Below are 25,509 nucleotides of genomic sequence, written 5' to 3'. Positions count from 1 at the left end.
TTCCACTGTTATTCTGAATATGACATTATTCTTAAAAAGATGTGGGTCATGTAAAGAGAATTTTCTGTTTAGTTTCAGAAGGCCTTTTTCTGAATTTAGCATTTTCCAGTTAAGACATGGGATATGCCGATATTATTAGGGTTTTATGTATATAGCCTATATGCGTCTTAATTGAGGTTGTTACAGCAGTTTGCGATGCAGGGCCTCTTGTCTCTTTATGGTCAGCTCCATGCATTGTCATGAATACAGATCTTGGGTAGAGATGCTTGCCCAAAAGGAAAATCCCACATTTCTGGTCCATAGGAGAAACACTTACTTTTAAACATTATTAAACATTATCAAAGACTTGAGTATGAACCTTTTTTTGGATATGTGCAAATAGCAGCTCTGACCTTTTCAAGAAGGTGGTTGAAGGAATGACAGGAAGGTTGTGCTCACACAGTCTAACATGTCCGCCACCGGTGGGAAACTAAAAGAAATCCTAGTTTGCCACAAAGAAGTAAAATGGCATAAATGACTTGGAATCCGTCCGTCTGTCCATCCATCCATCCATTTTCATTCGCTTATCCGAGGCCGGGTTGTGGGGGCATCATGCCAAGCAAAGTACCCCAGACATCCCTCTCCCCAACAAGGCTTTCCAGCTCCTCCGGGGGGACCCCAAGGTGTTCCCAGGCCAGATGAGATATATAGTCCCCTCCCTGGCCTCCTACCAGTGGGACGTGCCCAGAACACCAACAGGAAGTGCCCAGGAGGCATCCTGATCAGATGCCCAAACCACCTCAACTGTCCCCTTTCGATGCCAAGGAGCAGCAGCTCTACTCCGAGCTCCCTCCGGATGTCTGAGCTCCTCACCCTATCTCTAAATCTGACCCCAGCCACCCGACGGAGGAAACTCATTTCGACCGCTTGTATCCGCAATCTCATTCTTTTGGTCACTACCCAGAGCTCAAGAGCTTAGTAAGACTGTTGTCTCTTTCTGAATAAGGGCAAAACCCAGAACATTTTGTGTATGTAATCATCATCATCATGACATGGTAGCTTGTAAGCATGCTACATTTGTTGATTGGCTGGGACTGAGTTAGTTACAAGTTAGACCTGATGATGCTGCTAAATGGAAAGTTAGAGGATAAGCACAGTGATTTCAATTAATCTTGATGGGGGGGGCGTGAATGTCTGAGCCAAATATCATGGTAATTCTTCAACAGCTGCCGAGACAATTCACTGAAATACAACAATGTCAACCTCATGAGGCCGCTACCGGGTCCCTTAAAAGTCATTAGGATACAGTGTCTGGGAAGATGATTGTCTGTAAAAAAAATCTCCTGATACAAGACAGAGCTGTCAATGTGTTGCACTCCGTTTCCATCTTCAGTCTGACATTTCTCTACCCAATTACTAGAGACCACAGACTGTATAATAAGATGTTTATATTCTCTTGTCTCTACAGTATAATGAGCAATTTGTTTTCTGGGTTTTTGGTTTTCAGTTGTTTTTTTTTTCCTTTTTCATGTTATTCATTCATGGTTTGTCTTATTTTCTGTATTATTTTATAGGTTCACTCCTAATGGGTCATGTCTGGTGTTACTTCCTGCCTTTGTGTGTTTTGTCTGCTCCACCCTGATTTGTTTTACCTGTTTCCCATCAATCCCGCTGTCCCCTGCCCCCCTCTTTCACCCTGCGCTCCTTCTGCTCTTCTCTTGTTTTTTGTCAGTCCATCTGCAATGGTCTCCTCACTACTTGTTTGATTGGAAGTCTTTTTTTGAACGTTACAATTTGATGCTATAAAATGGAGATTTGGCGTCATGATCGACAGCTGTGTGCCAATCAGTGTGCTAGCGATCGATGGTGCTGCTTGCAATTGGTCGGACAGGTGTATGGGCTGGTCTCGATACCGTGGAGGTCGCTACTTCCCAGACTCTGACTCCAACTGATGTCACCAAGGCACAGTGAGAGGAAATAGGGATGAGTTATCCATATTTATAGACAGACTATGATTGAGTCCACACCAATGCATACCACTTTTCTAAGTTCTAGTTCTAAGAGTACGGTCGAGTGAAGTAAAACAAACTCTGATGTTGGACAATACTGGAAAGACATGTCGATTTAGAACAGCCTCTATAGCAGTGTCTATCTTGTCTGTAGCAGTTGACATTGCTATTATTACTCCTCATTGGTTTTGGCACATAGCTTGACAACAGCATTGATAACACCTCTGGCGCTGACTGGCTAATTGTTTGTCACCCAGCGCTTATTGCACTGATGGATTGTCAACCAAGAAACCGCTGTTTCATGTCATGGTGCCAGAGGAATTAGTCAGTTTGGTGGAGTGGGCGGATGAAAAGGTCTGGACCCAGGCAAGAAAATCTGATATCAATCCATCTAACAGTCATAGAGATATTTCAGTCTGGACCAAAGTGGTGGACTGATAGAGGTTACCATCCCTGGCTGGGCTAAAGTGAAACAAGAAAACGAAACAGAAAAAATATATTTAACAAAAAAGCACTGACTTTTAATAAGATATTTACAAACCCTACACAGATGGTAGGTAACCATATGTCAAAGAAAATAAAAAAGGTGCCGTAAAGGAATCCAACACATTTTACCTCCTTCCCTCCCAAAACGTATTCACCATACATCTTTAACGACTGGCTGATCAACAGGTGCGTTATTGATTTTCTGAGGCTGCTCATACAGTCGTTCTGCTGGCTGCAGCTGTTAATGAAATCACCACAAACATTTCAGAAACTAAACAAAAAACTTCTCCTGCCATCAGCCAAAAAAAGATCTGACTCACTTCCACTCACCCCAGGCTTTTGCCGCTATAGCATTCTTCCGTCGGCTGGAACAAAACGACCACGACTCAGCAGAAACATAAACACCTCAAACACCAGGCGTGCATGCAAACAAAGGGATTCATATTTAATTCATAAGCTCTTGCAATGCAGGAAAACCAGATTTTCCGATACGCTGAGGCCTGGAAGCTCCTCGCAGCCGGCTCTGGAGGATCTGTTCTGTCTACCAACAGACAACAGCCAGGCCAAGACACAGACGGGAAGTAGCTTCTTAGGCTGGTTAATGTCAGTGGATATTTACTGTCACTGGGTGGGCTGTTGCATCCCGTGGGGCACAGCTGCATTTCCCACAGGACAGTTCCATCTTAATGGGCACAAAACGCATAATGAAGCACGGCTGGCGAAGAAATGGATGCAGTGGCAGTGAAACCATTTTCACCCTGGGAATTGTCTCTTTGTAATCTACTGTACCGTGAGAGTTGTTTGTCTTCTTCTGCACAGAAAAAAAAGGATACATGTTTGAACCGAAGGGGAATAAATGTTCTTGATTAGTGCTCTCATACTTAAAGGGAAAGTTCAACGCAAAATCCAAAATATATATTCTACATCTTACCTGTGGTGCTATTTATTAGGGATGGGCATTTTAAGTAATTTCCATATTTGAGTACTCCCATTAAATTATTAAAGAGTACTCGAATACTCGCAGAAAAACAATTATCATAACAATAGGAATTTAAATTGGCCAACAATGGAAAACAAGCATGATTTGAAATTCATTTATTGAACAACATGGCTTCATTTAGCCTACTAAATCATACATCACATAATTAGCAAACTTTCTGTTGCTGCCTTTACATAGCTTAGACCCTAGACTGTATGTAACAATGGCAGACACGTCTCCGCTTACTCCCTCTGTACAAAAATGAAGCCAATATACCCCAGATACAGCTGCTGCCATCTTGTGCTGGTGATGAGATTTGGAGTCTCTGCAGCACCACCCCAACACCCATCTAACTTATCGCGAGCAGCGTCATTTAACATGAGCACACTGATTGCCACACAGAGCTGTCCATCATGACATAACACCCGATTATAGCATAAAACAACATAAACAAATTAAAAGCAAACCTATAAGAAAAATTATATAATAAATAAAACGCTTGAGCAAACATCTGTGTGATAAGAACTACTTAAAATGTCAGAAACAATTGTTTGGGAAAAAAATTCTATAAAATGTTCTTTTGAGTTTTCAGCTTGTGGAGGGGGCAGGGCTTATAACCTTTAGTGCAGCCAGCCAACAGGGGGCACCTGAGATGTTTTGGCTTCAGTTTTGGGAAGCTGTAATGTCTTTACTGTATATACAGTTTATGGGTTTGACGCAGCACTGAAGGACTGTCTCCAGTCTTCTCCTGGTCAGTTCAACATCTGCTTGATTAGCACAAGCTAACACGGCAGCGGTGGCTAACATTCGACACCGACACCAACGTTTAACGGTCCCAGTAAACTCATACCAACAGTGAAACAGCTCTGTCGTTAAACCTGTTAGTAACTGTAGGTTAACGTTAGCTGTGTGGTGCTAACAGTTAGCCCGGTCACTGTGTGTGTGTGTGTGTGTGTGTGTGTGTGTGTGTATGTGCGGCCTCTCACCAACTGTCCCCAGCACAGAGCTATATATATATATATAAGTCACGTTCATATGTGAGAGGTTAGGTGGTCAATACTCTGTGCATTTAGGAAATACTGACGTCCAAATCGAGTACTCAGATGCTCATGCCCATCCCTAATATTTATCAGTCCTGCACCACCAATGGTTGTGGATCCGCTCATATTTTTGGTTATCATTAATACAACCTGTTCAAACAACGCCATTTTATTCTAAAATGACACAGGATTGCGTAAATTAGGAACAGTGTATTAAACCAGCTGGAATCAGGGTTTAAAAATGTTTCTATTAGCAACATTAGCATTATCTTAGAGGTGTAGTATAATTCAGATACTGTACAAATCAGTGTTCAGCTTTAATTTGAAGTGATGCTTTTTTTAGCATGTGAAATGATTCAATGAAAAAGTCAGGGTGCATAACTGCAGTGAGATCTCATCTTAATATGCAAACATATTCACATTCACACTGCAGTTTGTCAGGAAACACAACAGGAGGCGGCTGTGTATGTATGTGTGTGTGTGTGTGTGTGTGTGTGTGTGAGTGTGTGTTGAGGGGAGGGGGTTAATTTGCAGGCCTAATGTCTAATGTCACAGGAAGCACCAGCAGCCATATTGATCATTTTTCAAGCTCTGCCTCATTTCACTAAGAGGCTCAGCCCGACTGCTGGTGGCATTTTCAATTCACTTATGAGACCTACAGAAAAACAACTGCAGCTCCAACGGCAGCAGACAAAGCCACATGATGTTTATCTGAAAATAAAACAATGGTTCTGTTTGCAGTTATTGTGAATATTACATTTATTTAGTGATTCAGGTCACAAAATGTGTTATCCAACAATACAACAATTTAGAAAACAGCAATATTATTAGTTGCAGTGGAAGCATAAAGTTAGGCAAATAAAACGCACTAACTATTATTATTACAGCTTACATACACACTATTAAAACTCAATTAGTCTGTATGAGTGGAGCTGTAAATTTTATGGCTTGTATTTTTAATGCCGATAAGGGATTTTGTTGCCCTCTACTGGTTGGGGAGCTTTGCAGCAGCATCTCTTAATACAATAATTACAAAATATTATGTATTCTTCATTATGACAATTAGACATAACCAGTTAAACAGCATGGTATCTGTTTCAAATTAATTTGACATATATTTATGTTAAACAAAACTCAAGAAGTGTGTTTCTATCCACCTGATGTTAGGCGCATAAAAAAACCTGAGTGGGAGAAAGTCGAAATATTGCGAAAAACTTGTAGGCATGGCTGACGTGGAACTGTTGATTTATTGTTAAAAGCAAAATATGTACCAGGAACAGGCTTAGTGAATAAATTCTGATGTATATAACGCTTGTGATGAGCTTCCCTTCCACCACTAAGTGTTTTACCTCAATATACCAACTTCTAATATGTGCACAGCAGCAGTGGATTGAAATGCGCATCAAATTTAATTTTCTCTTGCAGAGCTTCTGGAAATTTAAAAGTTTTTATCTGTATGATTAATAACCGCCGTATTATATGATCTTTCACATGTATAAGCACTCTAAACACTGACACCTCTGCATAAAAGCCAGTACACCACTCTACTCTTCATTGTGCACTTAAAGCTGGGGTAGGCGGTTTTATTTTGGCATCACAAAAATCCCTTGATAAAGTTTGAGGATATTGTAATTTAAGTGATCTGGGAGAAAACTAGACCCATGCAGCTCCTCCTGCCCCTTTTACGGGCTTAAGAAAATGCAGAAGTGCGTGCATGACTTCTCGGTGAAACCCTGATTCAGTATCGGAGAGTCCTACAGAGAAAGTTGGTATTCCAGCATTGGCAAATGCTTACGCTGCAAAGCAACCCAAAAAAGAAAGATGGACTCAAAAAGAGAATCTGACAATAAACGCAATTAAACAAGTCATTACTGGTGAAGCGTTTCAGAGAATGAGATAACGTGCTATCCAGAGCTAAAGGCTCAGGACTGAACCTTCAAGATCACGTTAATGTAGCTAATTTTCACAGTGTTTGCTCCACCTCACTCCACCAGGAGGAAAGCAGGCAGCAGCTCTGGAGCCAGAACCTCAGTTTGCGGCGGCAGCATCCCAACCTAGCCATCACAAACCCCATCTCCGCCCTGACTCCTCGCTGGATTCGCAAACTTTCTGTTGCTGCTGTTACACAGGTTAGACCTGGTGCTGTCGCTGGTTACCAGTGACACCCCGCACTGGCTGAATTCGAGCCTCTACAGCCACCGACAGAAGGTGTGTCTCCTGAGCTCCTGCCGTTCTCCTCACGGTGAACTAGTCAACAGTGGCGGGAGATGAGTAGCTAGCTAATTCTTGTTTTGTTTGTCGTTTGATAGACAAGAAGGAGAGAGCGAAGCAAGGCAGGGCTGAGCAAATGAGCTGCAGGCAACTTTACAATTAAATATGATAAAATAACAAAACACTGTAGTGGATAAACTAGGTTACTCTATGAATTGTGTGTATATGCCCTTGATCGTCTGGTGGGAGCGGTGGAGAACAGAGAGGAGAGAGTTGCAGGGAGAAGGTGTATTTTCAAAATCTGCTGTTTTTTTGTTTTTGACCTCCCCCAGCTTTAATGGATTTGATTACCACATTAACCAAAGCATTATGTGCAACCGTCATTAAGCTCCTTCAAATGACATTATCCATTAAAATGACACCTGCCCTCACCTCACCTTTGTCCCTAAGCAATCACACAGGAATCAGAATTTTTCTTTGGTTTTGCGCTTGCTGGGGAAGACGGAGGAGATGGCATGGGTGGGTTAACTGTCCTGCTGGACAGGTATTGGTAAGAGGATGCACTGGGTTGGTAAGACAATGTGCTGGGTTGGTATGAGGATGTGCTGGATCTATAAGGTGATGAGGCTGTGCTGGATAGAGCTGATGTGCTGCGCGGATAAGCTGATACACTGGGTTGAGAAACTGGTCTTGGTGCTGGTGCTGGTCTTGGTGTTGGTGCTGGTGCTGGTCTTGGTGCCGGTGCCGGTGCCCGTGTCGGTGCTGCTGCTGCTGCTGGTGTGGACGTGGATCCGTATAAATCAACGAGTGGGTGCGTGGTCTTGTACTGCAGCAGGTACTCGGGATAGATCTGGTGCTTCTCAAACACAACATAGATGGTCGGGTTTATAACATCGTCTACGCAGCTGTTATAGAAGTTTATATCCCCGCCGTCCTTGGACGGAGCTCGGCGGTACGTGGAGCATCCTTTGGTGTAGTCTCCCACCAGCACTCGTGAGATGAACATGGTTTTGACTGTTGAGTCACCGGTGTAGCTGTGGGAGTATTTTGCATCCCTGGCAAAGTAACTACCTGAGTTTGGACACAGAGAGTTCTGGATTATTGTTAAGTCATTATATTGTCTGTAGAAAGACGCTAGGGTCTGCAGTTATTTTCATTAGCAATTAATCTGCAAAATATTCACTTAAATAAACAATCGTTTGTTTATCTGGTCCATAAAATGTCAGAAAATAGTACTTTTTTTCACAAGCATAATTCCCCAGCACCCAAGGTGTCGGACCAACAGTCTAAACCCAAAGATATTTAACTCACCATCAAAGCATCAAATCATCACAATCATGAGGCTAAAACTACTGAATCTTTTGCACCTTTGCTTGATAATAGAGGTTGACCGATTCATCCGTTTGGCTGATTCATCGGCGCTGATAGGACTTTATATACACTATCATTAAAGGTGGAACGGGGCTCCGATAGTGGTCGATAGCTGTAACCTCCACTAGTCACGTGGGTACAGTTGTAAGGCTTTTGCACAGAGTACCCCACATGCAAATACAAGGTAATGTGTGCTTTAGATAATCTTGGATAAGATGAAAGATAAATGAAAGTTAACTACTGTAGGACAAGTAGATGGGTAATTGACTGTATTTTACCATGTGTGGCTGTTATAATTTGTTTGGCTTATTAACAGACGGCCTCTCGTAGCCTACACTTTTATGTTTGGCATATGAGAATGAATCTTAAAAAAGGTCATTTTGAAACTGTACCTAAGCCTTCAACAACTAAACAAGAAAAATACACTTGAGTTGAAACAAGGTGGGAAACAGAAGGTAATCTGACTTATCACACAAGGGGAACGGGAAGAGATACTTCATCAACAACGGAAAACAATAAGCTCTCCATCCTGGAGAGAATTTAGTTGGAAGAATGTCATGCGTAACTTTTGTACTCCTGCCCAGAAAAAAATCTTTTTCAAACCAGACGGACTGTTGGACATCGTGTGGGAACAAAGAAGCAAATCACTTTGATGTCTTTTGGGCATGCACCTCCATCACCCCTTTTTGGACTAAAAATTATTGCATTCTTGAAACTGTTTTCCTAACCACAATAAGGGGCGACAGTAGCTCAGTCCATAGGGACTTGGGTTGGGAACCGGAGGGTCGCCTGTTCAAGTCCCCGTCCGGACCAAAATATGGAGCGTGGACTGGTAGCTGGAGAGGTGCCAGTTCACCTCCTGGGCACTGCCGAGGTGCCCCTGAGCAAGGCACCGAACCCCCCCAACCGCTCGGAGCGCCTGTCATGGGCAGCCCACTCTGACATCTCTCCACTTAGTGCATGTATAGGTTCAGTTTGTGCGTGTGTGTTCGGACCTGTGTGTAATTGACAGAGTGAAAAATTGAATTTCCCCTCGGGGATTAATAAAGTGTATATATATATATATATATATATATAAATTAACCTTTAATTCTGAACTGATGTACCTGATTAGACTGGAGGGGAAAAGATAAATATCTGCTAAGAATATTATTGGTGACATGTCAGAAATCCCTAACCAAGAAATGGCTGAAAAAAATAAATACCTAGTACTGATGAATGGATTGACTTGTTACATAATATACACTGATCAGCCAAAACATTAAAACCACTGACAGGTGAAGTGAATAACTTTGATTATTTTGTTCCAATGCATTGTTCTGCTGGGAAACCTTTGATTCTAGCATTCATGTGGATACCACCTGACATGTTCCTTCCCCTCATGGCAACAGTACTCCCCAATGACAGTGGCACCCCAGCAGAAGAAAGCAGCATGCCGCACTACAAAAACCTGTGGAGCATGACAAAAAGCTCAAGGTGTCGACCTGGCTTCTCAATCTGTTCAAGGATTCTTGTGATGTGCCTGTACCCCAGATGTGCCCCTACTCCAAGGTGGGGCCTCTTTGGATCGGACTTGGCTCTGACCTGTCGAGGCATGGACACAGGATCTCTGGGAGTGTCCTGCGGTGTCTGGCACCAGTGCATTGGTGGCAGATCCATTAAGTCCATTGGGTTGTGGGGTAGGTTAATGGCATGTGCCACAGATGCTCATTCAGCTTGGGATCTGGGGAATTTGGAGGCCAGGTTGACGCTTTGAGGTCTTTAGCCCCTTTTCCACATTTCCAGGAACTTTCATTTCCAGGAATTCATTTACCTGGGTAATCAGGCTGAAGACGTACACGATTCGGCGTGTGCCCTATATTTAGCTCCGCCAACTTGTTGGCTGGTAACATGGTAACATTAGTGCTGGTAGAGAGTACCCATCCTTAATCAAAACACAAACGAAGTGAAGCTTGTAGAAATGAAAGAAAGTTTGCAGCCACACTGGCACGGAAGTGGGGGGCGCTGCAAGTGTGTGTTCCACCAATCAGCGTTCTTCAGCAAACAGCCCGCCCCTCAAGAATTCTGGGTAATCTGAAAAGTCCTACCCCCCTGCTAGGTACTTTTCAGGGAAAGTTTGGGGTTGAGGGAAAGTCCCCCCCCCCCCCCCCCCGGGTAATTTCGGTGGTAACATGCCGAGGTTTTTCAAAATCCTGGGGATGGTCTTCGTCACATTCCTTGGGCCATTCCTGAGTCATGTTTGCAGAGTGGCATGGTGCATTATCCTGCTGGGGGGCCACTGCCATTGGGGAGTACTGTTGCCATGAGGGGAGTACTTGGTCTGCAACGGTGTTTGAGTGGGTGGAACATGTCAGGTGGTATCCACATGAATGCCAGAACCAAAGCTTTCCCAGCAGAACAATGTATTGGAACAAAATAATCGAAGTTATTCACTTCACCTGTCACTGGTTTTAATGTTTTTGCTGATCAGTGTATATGTAATGGAGAGAACTTTAACTTTGTGTGCACATTGATTGTGATGTTACGATTTTAGGCTCAGTCTAAGACACTGTCCCATAATATTATATTTTCTCTTTAATCTTATACAACTGCACATCTTTTGTTATCAAATCAATAAGTAGCCCAGCATTAATATTTCTTCAACTCACCTTGGCCAAAAACCGTTCCGTTCAATCCACAGACTCTCCAGTCAAAGTTGGCAGTGCAGATGGCCTCTACGTATTTAGAGTCAGTGCCGTGAAAAAGCTTTTTTTCCGCCACAAAGTGCTGATTGTTGTTGTTCTTCATCTGAGTTTTCTGCCTTTATTTAGGAAAAATACATCAGAAAATGTAAATTAAGCTCCTTCAAACAACCTTGTTTATTCAAGTTTCTTACCAAAAACAAGATACCCGATTACATTTGAACACCCCATGATAATGTTAAAATGTTCCTTTGCCCAATACTCATTTTTACTGAACAGAGCTTGAAAGCATCATAATGTAATTCAAAGCAACCTCTGACAGTGGTTAGTTCCATCAATTTGTTCTGACAGAAACCCTGGAACTGACTCAGTAATGTCAGTAACAAGCATTATCTTTCTAAACAACACTAACATTAGCCACCAGAAGCTACTTGCTACAACAGCATAACTTGTCAACTGAGTCACAGTGCATTCTGATGCTTACATGTTTTTTTTTGTATGAAGGAGAATGAGTTATTCCTTCTTTAAAAAGTTACACAGTCCTGCTTTAACAGTCAGAGAGCAGTGGTTATCTGAACAGATACAATGCTGACCTAGCTAGAAAGATATTTAATGGACAACCACTCAGATGAATAATAGGTTTCCAGAAAATCACATACTGTACGTACCACTGAAAGACTTCCCAAAGAGCTTTGTTCTGAATCCTTTCGATTTTGATGATGTCAAAGCCTCTCATAGTTTTACAGAAAAGTGTTTCGATTTCCTTAAATTCACCAGAGGACCTCTGGAGGGCGACGAGCTGGGAAACATACAAAGAGAACACGTCAATATTAATACAGATTCTGCATGTTTGCACTTCTTATTTCTATGTTAAAGTAATAATGTTGAAGATTTTCATTTAAATAAATGTCTGTTGAGTCACTATTGCTGAATGATGATCAAGCCTTTAGCGTTTCCCAGGTCCTATGTTCTCCCATAATATAGGACCCGGGGAACATAGGGATGACCTCCCTTTAGCCCACTGACGGACTTCTTCATTAAAATGATTTGTTGTGCTGCCCCCAGAGCTCTGTGACCAGGGGTCTCATTCATAAACACTACGTACGCACAAAACAAGGCCTGAAAGAAACTTACGTCACTTCCCACGCAAAAGTTGTGATCTATAAAAACATACTTCATGGGAGAAACTTTGACCCATGCTTGTGGACATTTTGGAATTGGGAAATTGGCGATGCAGATGGTGAGGTGGAAGCCTGATTGTAGAAACTGTTGAATATTTTTTAGCACACACCATTTTTGGCTTTTGTTTGTACGAATATTTTAAATATGGATTGTTTTATAAATGAGGCCCCTAGAATATTAAACCACACTTGCTTTTACAACCAGTAACTCCTGGTGTCGCCAATCAACGCGGACTGAAATCTTTGCGATTGCTATTTTCATGTAAACTTCAGATTTCCAGATTGCTGCAAAAAACACTGCATTGAAAGTTGCACCCAGAAGATAAGCAATAAGCAAATGGAGACATCATGAAAACTATAGCCCTGTTTCCACTGAGCAGTACCATTAAGTTCAGTTCAGTATGCTTTTTTCCTGTTTCCACTGTGAACAGTTGTGGATGGTACCAATGAAACCATTCTGTACCGTCCCCATTTTTGGTCCCCCCTCTGTTGGGGTACCTAGCACACAGATCTGGTGCTAAAAGGTGGAGCTGTGAACACTGCAGTCTGTTGATTGGTCAATAGAGGACGGTCACTCTGCTCAGGGCTGAGTTGTGGCTGGTTTTGAGGCTCATGTAACTACTGTTCATACCACGGAGAGATTTATTAGTAGACAGCAACTATGAAGGATGTTTTCGTCCGCTTGCAGCAGCTGTAGACCGAGAAATAATGACTTAACTCAATGGGCCGACTGCCGGCAACTTTTAAGGTGGAACGTTAACTTGTAATGCTACTCAATGCATGGGGTGACGACGTGAATCCATCAGCACACCTTAAATTTCACTGTGACAACTTTGACCATTACCTTAGTCTTTATATGACATACACCTTTAGCAATGAGTGGATCTTCAACCGTTTATGTGTATTAATTTAACATCATATACTCTAATCCTCACTCAGAGAGAAAAAAAGCGTTGTGGAGTGTTGTTCCTGTGGGCTATGGCAACACTAAACCCCTGAGCTTGCCTGAGAAGGACTCAATGCACAAACAACCAGCTATTTTTAAATATCCCATGGAGAGAGACTCTCACTGCAGCCTGTTTTATTTTGTTCTGGAAATGTTGGCATGCAGCCTCGTTCTGTGGACGATAAACGAGGTGCAGACTTCCATCTGTGTCACTGCTAATGAGGAAATACAGTGAGTGCTGGATGGAGCAGTGAGTGACAACAACCCGACCACATGAAAGAGTACTGTTTGCAGTGGAAACCCTAGGGTCTAGGTACCATGTCTGACGGGTTACTTTTGGTTCCAAAGGTATCATACCGAAAGTGTTTGGTGGAAACGGGGCTTATGATGAGGATTTCTATCAGTTACACCATGTAGTGTTTTATACTACAAATTTACTTGTTTTTCCAAAACATTTAATAGTATGTACATTCACATAACTTTTAAGCCCGGGCTTAAATTACGACTTCTAAGTTATGTTATTGTGCAGTTTCAATGTGTGGTGCATTCACAATACCCCGTATCCTGTTTGAGGAATCTGTGTCTTGTCCCAGTGGTCGGGTATGGGGGTGAAATTCTGTTGTCCAACAGTCCTTCTGGTGTCAGAAAGCAAAGTAGGATTAGTTTAGTTGTGAGGTTGTTTGCATAAAATGTTTCGTAAGACATAAAACATGCGTGGGACCCACATAGTATATTTGAGACGTCATACCTGACTTTCTTTGTTCTGACATCAGCCGCAGAGACAAACTGGGGTCGCCTTCTCACAAGCCTCTTAGTGCCATAATGCTTGTTTGTTTGTATCATGTCTGAGGAGCAGGGGAAAAAAAGATTATAATACCCCCTGAATAATTTAAAATGCACAAAACTGTAAACACAGAGATCCATTGCGTAATATTTGTTTACCCTGGAAACTGAGTGAGTATGACTGTGAACCGACAGTGAACTCCACCACATCTTTGTCATCGTCCAGATACTTCTGCTCCAGGTTCGAACTGTCCATGTTCGCCGCTTTGTGTCCACCAGCCTGCAACACAAGACAGAGACGTCTGGTTTTACCTCAGAACATAACTGGAACAGTAGATGACCAGTTGGTATGCAAAAAGATTATAACCAACGTCCTCTTGGCCTCCAATTTTCCCAGATCCCAATCTGATAGAGCGTCAGCGGGACGTGCTGGTACCCCACCTCACAACCCACAGGATTCAAAGGATCCACTGCCAACACCCTGGTGCCAGACACCACAGGACACCCTAGAAGTCCTGTGTCCATACCTCGACATATCAGAGCCAAGTCTGATCCAAGGAGGCCGCACCGTGGATCAGGGGTATGTCTGGGGTACTGGCATGTCCCACAGATGCTTTATCTGATTGGGATATGGCTCATTTAGAGGCCAGCTTGACGCCTTGAGCTGTTTGTCACGTTTCTTGGGACATTCCTGAGCAGTTTTTATGCTGTTAACACGCTGCTCTATAAAAGGTGCGTACACACCAAACCGACAACAAAGAACTAGCGGCGACGAAAGCCAACTGTTGCGTCACCTACATCGCCTCACGTCGCCTTGTGTCAGTTGCATTTGAACACACTACACGGACAAAATCTGACGGCCAAGTAGCACATACGTTCTGCGCCTACGTGAGATAGAGTGGACCGGACAGTCCCAGTGTTTCCTCCACAGGCTCCACTTAACTCAGCTGCCCGATAAACCCACTGCTTCTTCCCACTTTAACCTGAATAACAAACCAGGGCTTGGTGCTCCGGTTGGATCCAAACAGAGAGCCGGGGCTAGCTCAGAGACTAGCGGAGGCTAACTGGCTGTGCTTCCCTCCAGTCATGCTGCGGCTGATGCTCCGCTAGCCGCTCCCAGCTAGCTCCGGATTGTTATTCAGGTTAAAGTGGGAGAGGCAGCAGATCTGTCGGGCAGCTGAGTGAAGTGGAGTTAGCCACCGGTTTCACTACAGGCAGATTCACTCGCTACAGGGGCAAGGAAATAAAACCTGAACAGCCAATCAGAGTGATCTCTCTCACCGACAAACTCCGCCACCTATTCAACATGCTCAACTGGCTGAAAAGCTGCCGACGCCGAAGTGCCGACAGTGCGGGATACACCGCAAAAACTACGGCGACAGATGCTCACCGACGGCCCAACTTTAGTCGACGGCCGACCGTCAGCTTGGTGTGTCAGGGCCTTAAGTTTAAAATCAGTAACTTCATGTCATGTGCTTTCTGGAAGTGTAAACCTCGAGGAGAAAAGACAAACTATTAAGACAGGCTCAGCTTAGGAGGGTAGGAGAATTGACCAGCTTCATGTGAGTGAGCTCCAGTTAGCGCCTTTAAATTTTTATTTCTTAATAATTCAGCTGTCCAATGTGAGCATGACAAACTTAAATTTATGCAATCTGGCTGCAATCTCCACTGCTGCTCATCTCTTTCCTCAGGGATGGTGCCACACAGCCACAGAGCTGTGGAAGCATCTCTGCCTCCTATGATTTTGTGTGTGTGTGTGTGTGTGTGTGGATATGGAGCTATAGCAAATAAGATTAAAACTTAAACGATGTGCATGGGTAGCAGCTTAAGCTATAGAATACAGCAGGGGATGTCTACTGTAAACAAAAACAGATGAAACAAAGTGTTGCAGGGTTATGTAAACACGTGTAGTCGTCAGTTCAGCGCCGGTTTAGTAGACCATGAGTGGGATGGATGAAGTGGGAAGTTCAGTCCTGGTGGGATTGGAGTTTTTAAATTTCTGTCCCTTTAAATGGCTGAATCTGAGACTGCTTCACTGTGCCCTTTCCGAGACAACTGTCAGAGTCCACATGGACAACATCCAGCGTAGCTCAGATAGCCGACGACTGCATTAGAGGGCTAATATCACATTATCAGAGCAAAGCTTGGACACCTCTTTCTCATCATGTGCAAACATTTCTGGAGTGAGTCTGGAGTGAGTTTGGAGTGCTTTTGCTGCGGCGAGACACTCCAGCAGTGTGCAGGGGTTGTGGTACGCCTGCAAAATGTCACTGAAATTGAAGTAAAGTGGCCATTTTTAGCCCAAATCAGCTCCACTAGCTTCGCTTGCCGAGGCATGTTGTCAGTGTGCATATCTTCAATTAAACTGCTGGCTGCTGCTATTATTTCATGCTGCTCCACTGTTTGCTAACTCGCACTGTTATCTATGTGGAGCTGTTTGCAAGGCCTTTATGACGTGGCGTTATTGGAGTGTCCTGGACCAGAGAATAATGACTTCAACCTTTGATCAGCCTTATAATGGTCAGATAATATATTCCACCACTGGCTGCTTAATAATGTTGTAGATCAGGGAGTGTGGGACATCCCCATTTCAGAGTACTTCCCATATAGCATTACATAACCATTACATAGTCTCGATAAAAATACTGATGAGAGCAGCTTTTAAAGAATGTCTGCATTATCACCACTGAAACAAACTAAAAATAACTCCAGTTACTCACAGCTGAAGCGTACATGGTCCAGTTCCCAAACTCATCCTCCCAGTACCACACCCACTCAGTGGTGTGGATGAAAGTTGGCTCCAACAAAGAGTTTGTGGTAGAGAGTCGTCGCACTTTGTCCGATCCCCGGGTCATCGTGTCAAAACACACAGGTGGGCTGCTGCTGCTAAAGACAGAAAACCAGATGACTGTTAATTCATACCATTCAATTCATTTGATGAGCAGTGTTTACATTATGTTTATTGTTTACTGTGCTGTATCACAAATTGCCCCTTTGGGACATTTTCTAAGTCTAATGCGGGATTTATATTTCTGCATTGACTTAGTGTACGGCGTATGCTCTACATCGATGCAGAGCCATGCCATACCCTACGCCTTAGCCTGATATGCACCTCCCCAGAAATGAAACTACTTGTTGTGGCGACTCAGATCTCCTGTCTGTTTCTGTAAGCTGAAACCATTTCCCTCAGTGGAAACGAAGCTGTTATTTACATTAATATCAAAGATAAGAAACAATAAATTGTGAAGACAAGAAACCTCCCACAAAATAGCATTTTAAGTCTTGTGTGTGATTTATCCTGGCTTCATATGAGCAGAGGAAATCTCTGCTTGTCGCTAGACTAATGTATACAATGTAAAATGCCATAGACTGGCGCTAATAACGTTAGCATGATGTATTTGCTTGGAAAACGTGTTTACCTTTGTACGGGTAGAGGAAAACTCAGCTCGTCGCTAGGCTAAAATGCCATAGGCTTGTGCTAATAACGTTAGCATGTCGTATTTGCTTGGAAAACGTGTTTAATATAAGACAGTTGTTTTGTTTGTTGGTGAACCTTGTGAGTTGTAACGTTACCTTTGTAAAATATTGCTGTTGTGACTGGCTTCATATGAGTAGAGGAAAAGTCAGTTAGCCGCTTATTCAATGTAAAATGCCACAGGCTTGTGCTACAAACATTAGCCTGTTGTATCAGTGGGGAAAACATGTCAAGCAAAGACAAGTTAATGAGCTAAAATTAGTGTGTTAACTCAGGTATTGTGCTCCATGACTGCCAGTCAAAGCTGGAATTGATACAGTCCCATGACTAATGCTGAGTCATTTGACCTGGGTGCGAATGCCAATTATAACCTTTCCCATTACATTAAAAAGTCAGATGTTTGTCTGGGGTTTTTTGTGCAGTGGAAAATAGGCTTTACACTGCTACAGGTAGCTACATGCTTACGTCAGGGGAACATTTCATCTTGGTTGCTGATGTTGTTAATTTCTACATGATTACAGATCGTATTTCTGCTGGAACATGTCCGGACATGTACAGAAGCTTTTATTGGTGATTTTTAAAGGCAGAAATTGCTGCTATTCTTCGCTACACTATTTCTGGTTGCAATGACAGAAAAGGCAAGATATAGAAAAGTGGAAATGTTGACTATCCAATTGACCAATTTTCAGCAGGGGAACTTAAAGAGACAGTCGCTAGACAGAACATTTCACACAGAGGGTGAATGTGCAACAGTAAAAGAGTATCATTTGGCCATTAAAGCATGTAAACAAGTTCTAGTAGGAACCAAAAATACAAGTATGTACCTGACAATGAGTATAAAAGGTCTTCTTTATGAATAACATCCCACTAAATGTCAGCAGAGAGTACCTGTATGTGTTTTTAGGGTCACAGTAGTCCTTCTCAATCGTCTCATTAGCGGGCAAGGCAATCCAATGATCGTTCTCCCAGACCTGCCATCTGTACGGCAACTTGTCATGAGCTTTAAAACATCGGTCTGAGAACACATCGACCATAAAAACAAAATTAAAGATGATTAATATGACAATTGTACTTAGGTACACAAAATAAATGTAGTGGTCAGCATGATGATCTGTGATGTGTTCATGATTACTCACCCTCATGTTTACAGTGTCCTTTGATGAAGTACATGCATATCTCAGTTTTATCTAAAGGAAACAAACAAAAAGTAAAGCCTAAAGTGTTTTTTTAAACATGTCACAGTTCTTTTAGACAACTTTTGCAGTTGGTGTAGTTTACCTCTGACAGGCCTTTGCCTTGGTCCTCTGTTCGGTCCATCATCACCGTCTGCATCGTCGTTGACAGCACCAGGGATATCATTAGTTGAGCGGGTTTGTTTCAGGTCTTGATGGTTGCCCTTGTTTCCTCTGTTGCCCCTGTTGCCGCCTCTGCCTCTGACAGCTGTTGAATTTTTAGTTTGCTCTCTGTTGTGACCGCTGTCGCTGCTCGCATCAGTGTCGTTGGCAGCAACAGAGATATCACTGGTGGAAGAGTTCATTTGCTTTTCTTCGGTCGTTCCATCTACGCTGCCCCAATCCATGTCATCATTGTCATCAAAGATGTCACTCGTAGAGTTGGTTCGTTGCAGGTCTTCATGGTTGCCCTGGTTTCCTCTGTTGCCCCTGTTGCCTCTGTTGCCCCTGTTGCCCCTATTGCCTCTGTTGCCTCGGTTACCACCTCTCCCTCTCCCTCTGTGCCAATTCCTTTGTGGTAAATGCTGACCATCCTCCCTGCCGGCGGAAGCAGAGTATTCACCGGTGGAAGAGTTTGGTTGACGGTTGCCCCTGTCGCCCTTTCTGTCATTGTACTTCAAAGCCATTTGGTTTGCATAAACAGTCTTCAAAGAGTTGAAGATCTCGTCAGGCACGCCTCTTTTCTGCAGGTTCTTGTATGGCTGTAGAGCAGTAAATTCATGAGTCTTGGAGCAGCTGCAGTCGCGGTTCAGGAACTTGTCACAGATATGCAGCCTGTGGCAATCAAAACCTTCCTTACACAGGCCAGACTCCCCACCACCATTGTTGTAATCGTAACATATCTGGTACAGGGAGGAAAGATGGTTACAGTCAAGCAAAGCAAAAAGTAAGGAAAGTGTCTGGAAAACAACAAACAGGAAATGCTGTTGTGATATTAACAACATTACATTTTTCCATAAACAACTCCTTTAAGATGATAAATACAGATACTGTCCAACTAAATCTGAGTGTGGATGAAGTCAGCGAAACTTTAGGACCTTTAAAGCACCGGTTCCCAACCTGGGGTCCCGACCCCGTTAGGGGTCACCAATGCTTTACAGGGGGTTACAAGGCCTTTTTGATTTTAAGAGGTGTAAGAAAACTTTATTTTTTTCCCCCCAACAATCTGATTTGAGAAACTTCAGTGGATGAATCATCTGTATGAAGTCAAACTTACATCAGGCAGCAGCGACCTGTCGCTCTGCAGCAGCAGTGTGGAAAGCTCTGCCATGCTCAGACTGTCCAGCCCATGAGCTCTCAGCAACCCCGCATTATGTTCAGAGTGCAGCGTATGGGAGAATCTGCATCCTCTCCTGTCACCAAAGAACACAACGTGTATAATTCAGTCATGTGTTGGATTTTTTTCAAATATACAATTGCTTGATAAAAGAATAAATTACTGCGTGACATTTTGTAACTACAATACATTTAATTTAGCTAAAAGTACATCTTACTGGATGTTTATGAAAGTCTATTATATATCCTCTTGAGACCTGAACTTTTGTTTGGTATGCATTTTTAATTTCTCCTAGATATTTGGGATCAGTTGGACCCAATAAATATAAATAAAAAAAACTCAACATTGTCAACGATAATAAAGTCCCAATGTCCTCAAACGAGACGATAATAATGTCCCAATGTCTTCAAACAATTACTTTATAAATAACAGCGTGTTAGCTTGTTACTGTTGATAAAATTGGTCAAATGTGTTGCCATATCAAACGACATACATTATTAACCATAAAATGTGATCAGGTTTTGGACCTTGTCCACTTCTGTGTCAGGATCGGCTGCAGACTGACTTGGCAGAGATGGCTGCCATATTGTTTGTACATGGATTAGTGTACTGTGGTCTCACTACCACTAGATGGCATAAAAAAGTGTCCACGAACAAGGACAACAGGTCTGAGTTAAGTAGAATGACGTATAAGGTCAAGTAAACCCAAATTCTGATGTCCATGTATGACGACATGGGGTCTCAGGAGGATATAATAACCTATATGTGTTGGTCCCTCAACACTTGGGACTCTGGGCCTGTGCCCTGTGGGCCTGTTCAATAATCCATCCATGGGTACTGAATATGTTTAAGTGTCTTACTCTTGACTGATACCAATCCAATCTAAAGTAACATGTTCACAAGGCTAATGGTCACCATTGCACCAGAGCGTTGAAACACGGCTAGCAAGATACAGCTACTGTAATTAAGTTCATATGAAATTTACATTATATGTACAGTATGTGACAAATGTAGTCAAGGAATTGCTTCTTTGCTTTCTTGCTGACAGTTATGAAAATAATATTGATACCACTCTTGTTTGTATGGTAAATATGTAGCTAAAACCAGTAGCCAGTTAGCTTAGCTTACTAGCATGAGGACTTACAACTAAAACCCCCCAAAACCAAACCATAAAATCTGTATGTCCTGGAAAACTACAGAGAAATACAGCTTTATAGCCTTAACCTTTGCGTGATGTGCTGTTCTAGCCACAGTGTTCTCATTAAGCAAGTGTGAAGTGTTTTCATTAAGCGAGTAAGTTAGGAGAGGCTGTCTTGAAGCCTATCAGCAAGGACAGTTCTTTGTGTTTCAAAGATGCAGCTGCAGACTGTCTATATAAATAGATACTAAGAGAAGAAGAAGTAGCTCACTGAGCCTGAAACTCTGGGGAAAGTTTATTGTGCCCGCTTGCAAATGTGATGATAAAACTCAGAAAGACAGTCTTTGTTTGTGAGCTCTTTATCACAGAGATTTCCACCACAGTTAACAATTTGTTTTTACTTTAATATAATAAATATAATTTTATCACAGTGTAGATATAACTTTATTATTGTGCTTTTGAGGTGCTGGAAAGGCGCTATTGCCTTTGGACAGAGTCAAGCTCACTGTTTGCTTCTGTTTCCAGTGAGACAAACTTCTACCATGTGATGTTTGTTGCTTTTATATTGTTTTATTATTATATATATTTTAATTTAATTTGTTTTGTTAAATTATTTTATTTTATCTTATGTGTGTATGTCTTATCTTATTCTTTTTTATTTATTTACTTTAACAGAAGTGTGTATGTGCATATGTGTAACTGTAAAGTGAAGACATTGGAAAGATGTGACATGTGAACACATAAATAATGTAATATATTTTAGCTTTTGATTACTTTTTTTGTAAGATTGACATTAATTTCTTCAAAATAAAAATGAGACTGACATTAATAGAAATAAAATAAAATAAAACAAAACAAAATTAAATTAAATAAAACATAACAAAATATAATTGAATAAAACAAAATATAACAAAATTAAATACAACAAACCAAACTTAAACAAAATAATAATAATAATAATAATAATAATAATAATAATAATAAAAGCAATACTACTATGTTTAGTAATATTACAATAAAAATAACATATTATTGAAAAAAATAAAATAAATAATAATACAATATATGTATAGTAATATTACTACAACAGTAAGATATAATTGGAAAAATAAAATAATGAAATAAAACAATGAAATAGAAGAAAATAAACCAAGAATAAAAAAAACAAAATAAAATCAAATAAAACCAAACATAAAATATTATAAAAAAAATAAATAAAATACCACAAAATGAAATGAAACAAAACAAACTAAACTTAACTAAAATAATAACACTAATAAAAGCAATACTACTACTACATATGATAATATTACAATAAAAATAACATTAAAAAATAATAAAATAAATAATAAAAAAAATAAAATAAAAAAATGATACTATGTATAGTAATATTGCAACAACAATGAGAAAATATTATTGGAAAAATAAAAGTAAATTAACATAAAATAAAACAGTTTGTTTTTAATATCAGAGTCGTTAGCGCATGTGTCCTTGCACGCCAAGCGTCCGTGAACGCATCACGTGTGTCAAGGCCTGTAGAACAGGGCTTTAAATGCAACCAACCGCGTCATACTTGACTACAACGCCTAAACAAACCCGTGACAGCGTCTTTTTAAAAACTCAGTCGCTTTAATTACACACCAATGATATTATTACTCTGGACTTTAACATTAAGTGTTACTTTTAAAACAGCTGAGATATCTCTGAGCACGTCACGGGTCTATCTGGTCTGCACCCATATGACTCACCTAAGGCCTCATACTTTGAACAAACATACTTACTTACCTGGTCTGAATGAAGGGGCAGGAGCCGGTCATCAGGTACTTTTTGCACAGGTGTAGCCCACTGCAGCCTCCAACACACTCCATTGCTCTGCACAGCTTCAGGCTGGTCCTGGCCACCACCTTCGGCTGCCCGTAAGGACAACACAGAGCAAATTTCTCCTGGTTATTGATGATCTCATTCGTTGAGTCGCCCGAGCCGAGGTTAAACATCAGAAAATCTGTGTTAACTGCTCCTTGATTGGCGCAGATAAACTTCAGTATTTCTGACTCCATGGTTTTAACGCTTCCGTGTTTGCCTCCACCTGCACACAAAACAACACGGCGACTGCTGAGTGTCTGCTAGCTTCACTGAAGTAGCAAAGTCCAGGATCATTTCTGATGATTGGAAACCGAAACCTAACTATTTTTAGCAGGAATAAAAACTGTAACGCTGCTCTCGACCGCTTGGGGGCGTCGCTGTGCTGTGTGACCTCATGCAGCCCTGTATTAATAGGAGGACAGAGGAGAGACATCTATGTTTTCATTACTCTTTTTTTGGGTAAGATCAACATACATTTCTTCAAAATAAAAAAGACTGAAATTACACATTACACTACACTATAAAACAAAATTGAAATAAAATAGAATAGTACAAAATGAAGTAAAAAAAAAAACAATATAAAATGCAATGAAAACAAAATAAACTAAAACAAAAAGAAAAAAGACAAACATAAAATTAAATAAAATAATATAAGTAAATAAAATAAAACGAAAAATAAAATAAAATAAGCCAAAATAACATACAATGAAATAAAACAATACAATATAAAATGAAACAAAACAAAATAGAACAAAATGAAATAAAACAAAACAATATAAAATGGCATAAAATAAAATGAAACAAAACAAAATAAATTAAAACAAAAAGAAAAAAGACAAACATAAAATAATATAACACAAAATAATATAAATTAATAAAACAAAACAAAAAAATAAAATAAACCAAAATAAAATAAAATGAAATAAAACAATATAATATAAAATGAAACAGAACAAAATAAAACAAAATAAAATAACAATACAAAAACTATAAAATATAAAACAAAACAATATAAACTAAAACTAAATAAAATAAAATAAATAAATAAAATAAAACAAAAAATAAAATAAAATAAAATAAACCAAAATAAAATAAAATGAAACAAAACGATATAAAATAAAATAAAACAAAACAAAATAAACTAAAAGAAAAAGAAAAAAAAGACATAAACAGAATAATATAAAACAAAATAATATAGATTAATAAAACAAAACAAAAAAATAAAATAAACCAAAATAAAATAAAATGAAATAAAACAATATAATTTTATAAAATGAAACAAAACAAAATAAAACAAAAACAAAATAAAATATAATAAAATCAAATGAAAAACAAAATCAAATAAAATAATACAAAAACAATACAACATAAAATAAAACAAAACTAAATAAAATGAAATAAAAAAATAAAATGTAATGAAATGGAATAAAACAAAACAAACTAAAATTAAATAAAGTAAAATAAAATAAAACTGGCAATACACTGAAAAAATGGTGTCATATTCATTTACTGAATTATCTTACTGACACATTGTGCCACTGAGGAGAGAGAGTAGATTAGCCTTGCTGAAGTTGATGCAGTAGTTTAAAAAGCACTTTTCAAAGCAGAGTTACAAAGTGCTTTACATGTCAGTAATTTAAACAGACGAGACATGAAAACAACAACTTTTAGGTAAGGTTAAGTTAGGTTTTGGTATATCAAACCTAAGGACATAAAAGACTAAATGAACTTCAGACTCAAGGCTCTCTGAAAAATATGTTTTAAGAAGGGACTTAAAAGACATCACTGACTAGGCTGACCTGATGTCCTCGGGCAGATTGTTCCAGAGCCTCTGGGCCCTGACAGCAAACGCTCTGTCCTGTTTAGTTTTCATCTGGACCCCTGGAACGGACAAAAGACCTCTGCCCAATATAGCTGGGAGAGAGACCATGAAGAGCCTTAAGGTAATCAGTAAAATCTTAAAATCTATTCTAAAAGACACTGGGAGCCTGTGTAAAGAAGCGAAACCATAGACTGTATAAGGGCTAAACTGGAGTGATGTGATCACGTCTCTTGGTTCTGGGTTCAAGTGTCTTTACACTGTAAGTGTTTTCACAGTAGGTGTGTAAAATTACAGTTACAGTACAGCAACTTTTTAAAAATCCTATTACTGTAATCCAGTTAATGTCATCTGTCAGTGCCACCACCTATAAAACATGCGCAACATGACTCCACTGTGGTTCCTTGAAATTTAAAACACTGTAATTCTCTCGTACTGTCTGCCATAACGTACCTGTATCCTAATGCTCCGTTTTATTTCCTATCTCTTCAAGCCCCCATCTCAAAAAAGCAAAATCTACTCTGATCAGTCGAGTCTTCTGCACCATCACTGCAGCGGAGGCTGTAACACAGTAGTGACACTCTCTACCCTGAAAAATCACAGACAAAAGCTTTTAAACCCAAATCATGTTTGCCTGGTGTTAGCATGTAGCTACATGTAGCAGTGTATGTAATCTGAACCAGTTCCCAGCTGGTGGGTCACCGTAAGTGACTCGTGAATGTGCCAACTTTGTAAAAGACACACTTTATTTTAAAGTAAAGTGAATATCTGGCACAGAGCTTTTATTTTGAAGAGCTATTTCCTGTTGTAAAGAGACAGACAGCTACTGTACAGAGACAGCAAACTAGCTTGAAGACACGGCCAAACACAAGTATGACACTGTATGTATTAAACTGTGTGGACCTTGAACTAATGACTACGGACAAATCTGGACCCTGTGGCTGGACCAGTTGGGAACCACTGTAATAATGTATACCATTGCAAAGGCCATAAATCAATTTAATGTTTTAATTTTGTCCTAAATTTAGATAAACTTCTGT

At 40.5% G+C, this 25,509-nt stretch overlaps 1 protein-coding gene across 2 annotated transcripts; it reads right to left on the bottom strand.

The window, feature by feature from the left end:
- Nucleotides 1-5,227: 5,227 nt before the first annotated feature.
- Nucleotides 5,228-22,933, bottom strand: LOC117249422 (protein mono-ADP-ribosyltransferase PARP12). 2 transcript variants are annotated; one of them, XM_033615076.2, is made up of 12 exons: nt 22,573-22,933; nt 19,590-19,725; nt 18,420-19,215; nt 18,278-18,328; nt 18,030-18,156; nt 16,387-16,549; nt 13,826-13,946; nt 13,632-13,728; nt 13,440-13,518; nt 11,425-11,555; nt 10,724-10,875; nt 5,228-7,775 (listed from the first exon to the last, which is right to left on the bottom strand). In XM_033615076.2, exons 1-12 carry the CDS (start codon nt 22,842-22,844, stop codon nt 7,150-7,152), a joined length of 2,751 nt encoding a protein of 916 aa, XP_033470967.2. In that variant the 5' UTR covers nt 22,845-22,933; the 3' UTR covers nt 5,228-7,149. The 2 variants fall into 2 exon arrangements, with proteins under 2 accessions (XP_033470967.2, XP_033470965.2); XM_033615074.2 differs by having other exon boundaries at nt 16,387-16,552; nt 22,573-22,932.
- Between the last annotated feature and the right edge of the window lie 2,576 nt (nt 22,934-25,509).

The sequence above is a fragment of the Epinephelus lanceolatus genome, chromosome 23, assembly GCF_041903045.1.
Source record: "Epinephelus lanceolatus isolate andai-2023 chromosome 23, ASM4190304v1, whole genome shotgun sequence".
Taxonomy (NCBI): domain Eukaryota; kingdom Metazoa; phylum Chordata; class Actinopteri; order Perciformes; family Serranidae; genus Epinephelus; species Epinephelus lanceolatus.
Note: the sequence above shows the minus strand (reverse complement) of the source record. Positions and strands in the feature narration are given on the sequence as shown.

Coding starts and splice junctions, on each gene's coding strand:
- LOC117249422 (XM_033615074.2), bottom strand. CDS start 22,844: ATGGAGTCAGAAATACTGAAGTTTATCTGCGCCAATCAAGGAGCAGTT. Junction 19,726..22,572: donor TGCCCCTTCATTCAGACCAG/GTAAGTAAGTAT, acceptor CTTTGGTGACAG/GAGAGGATGCAGATTCTCCC. Junction 19,216..19,589: donor ACAGGTCGCTGCTGCCTGAT/GTAAGTTTGACT, acceptor TCCCTGTACCAG/ATATGTTACGATTACAACAA.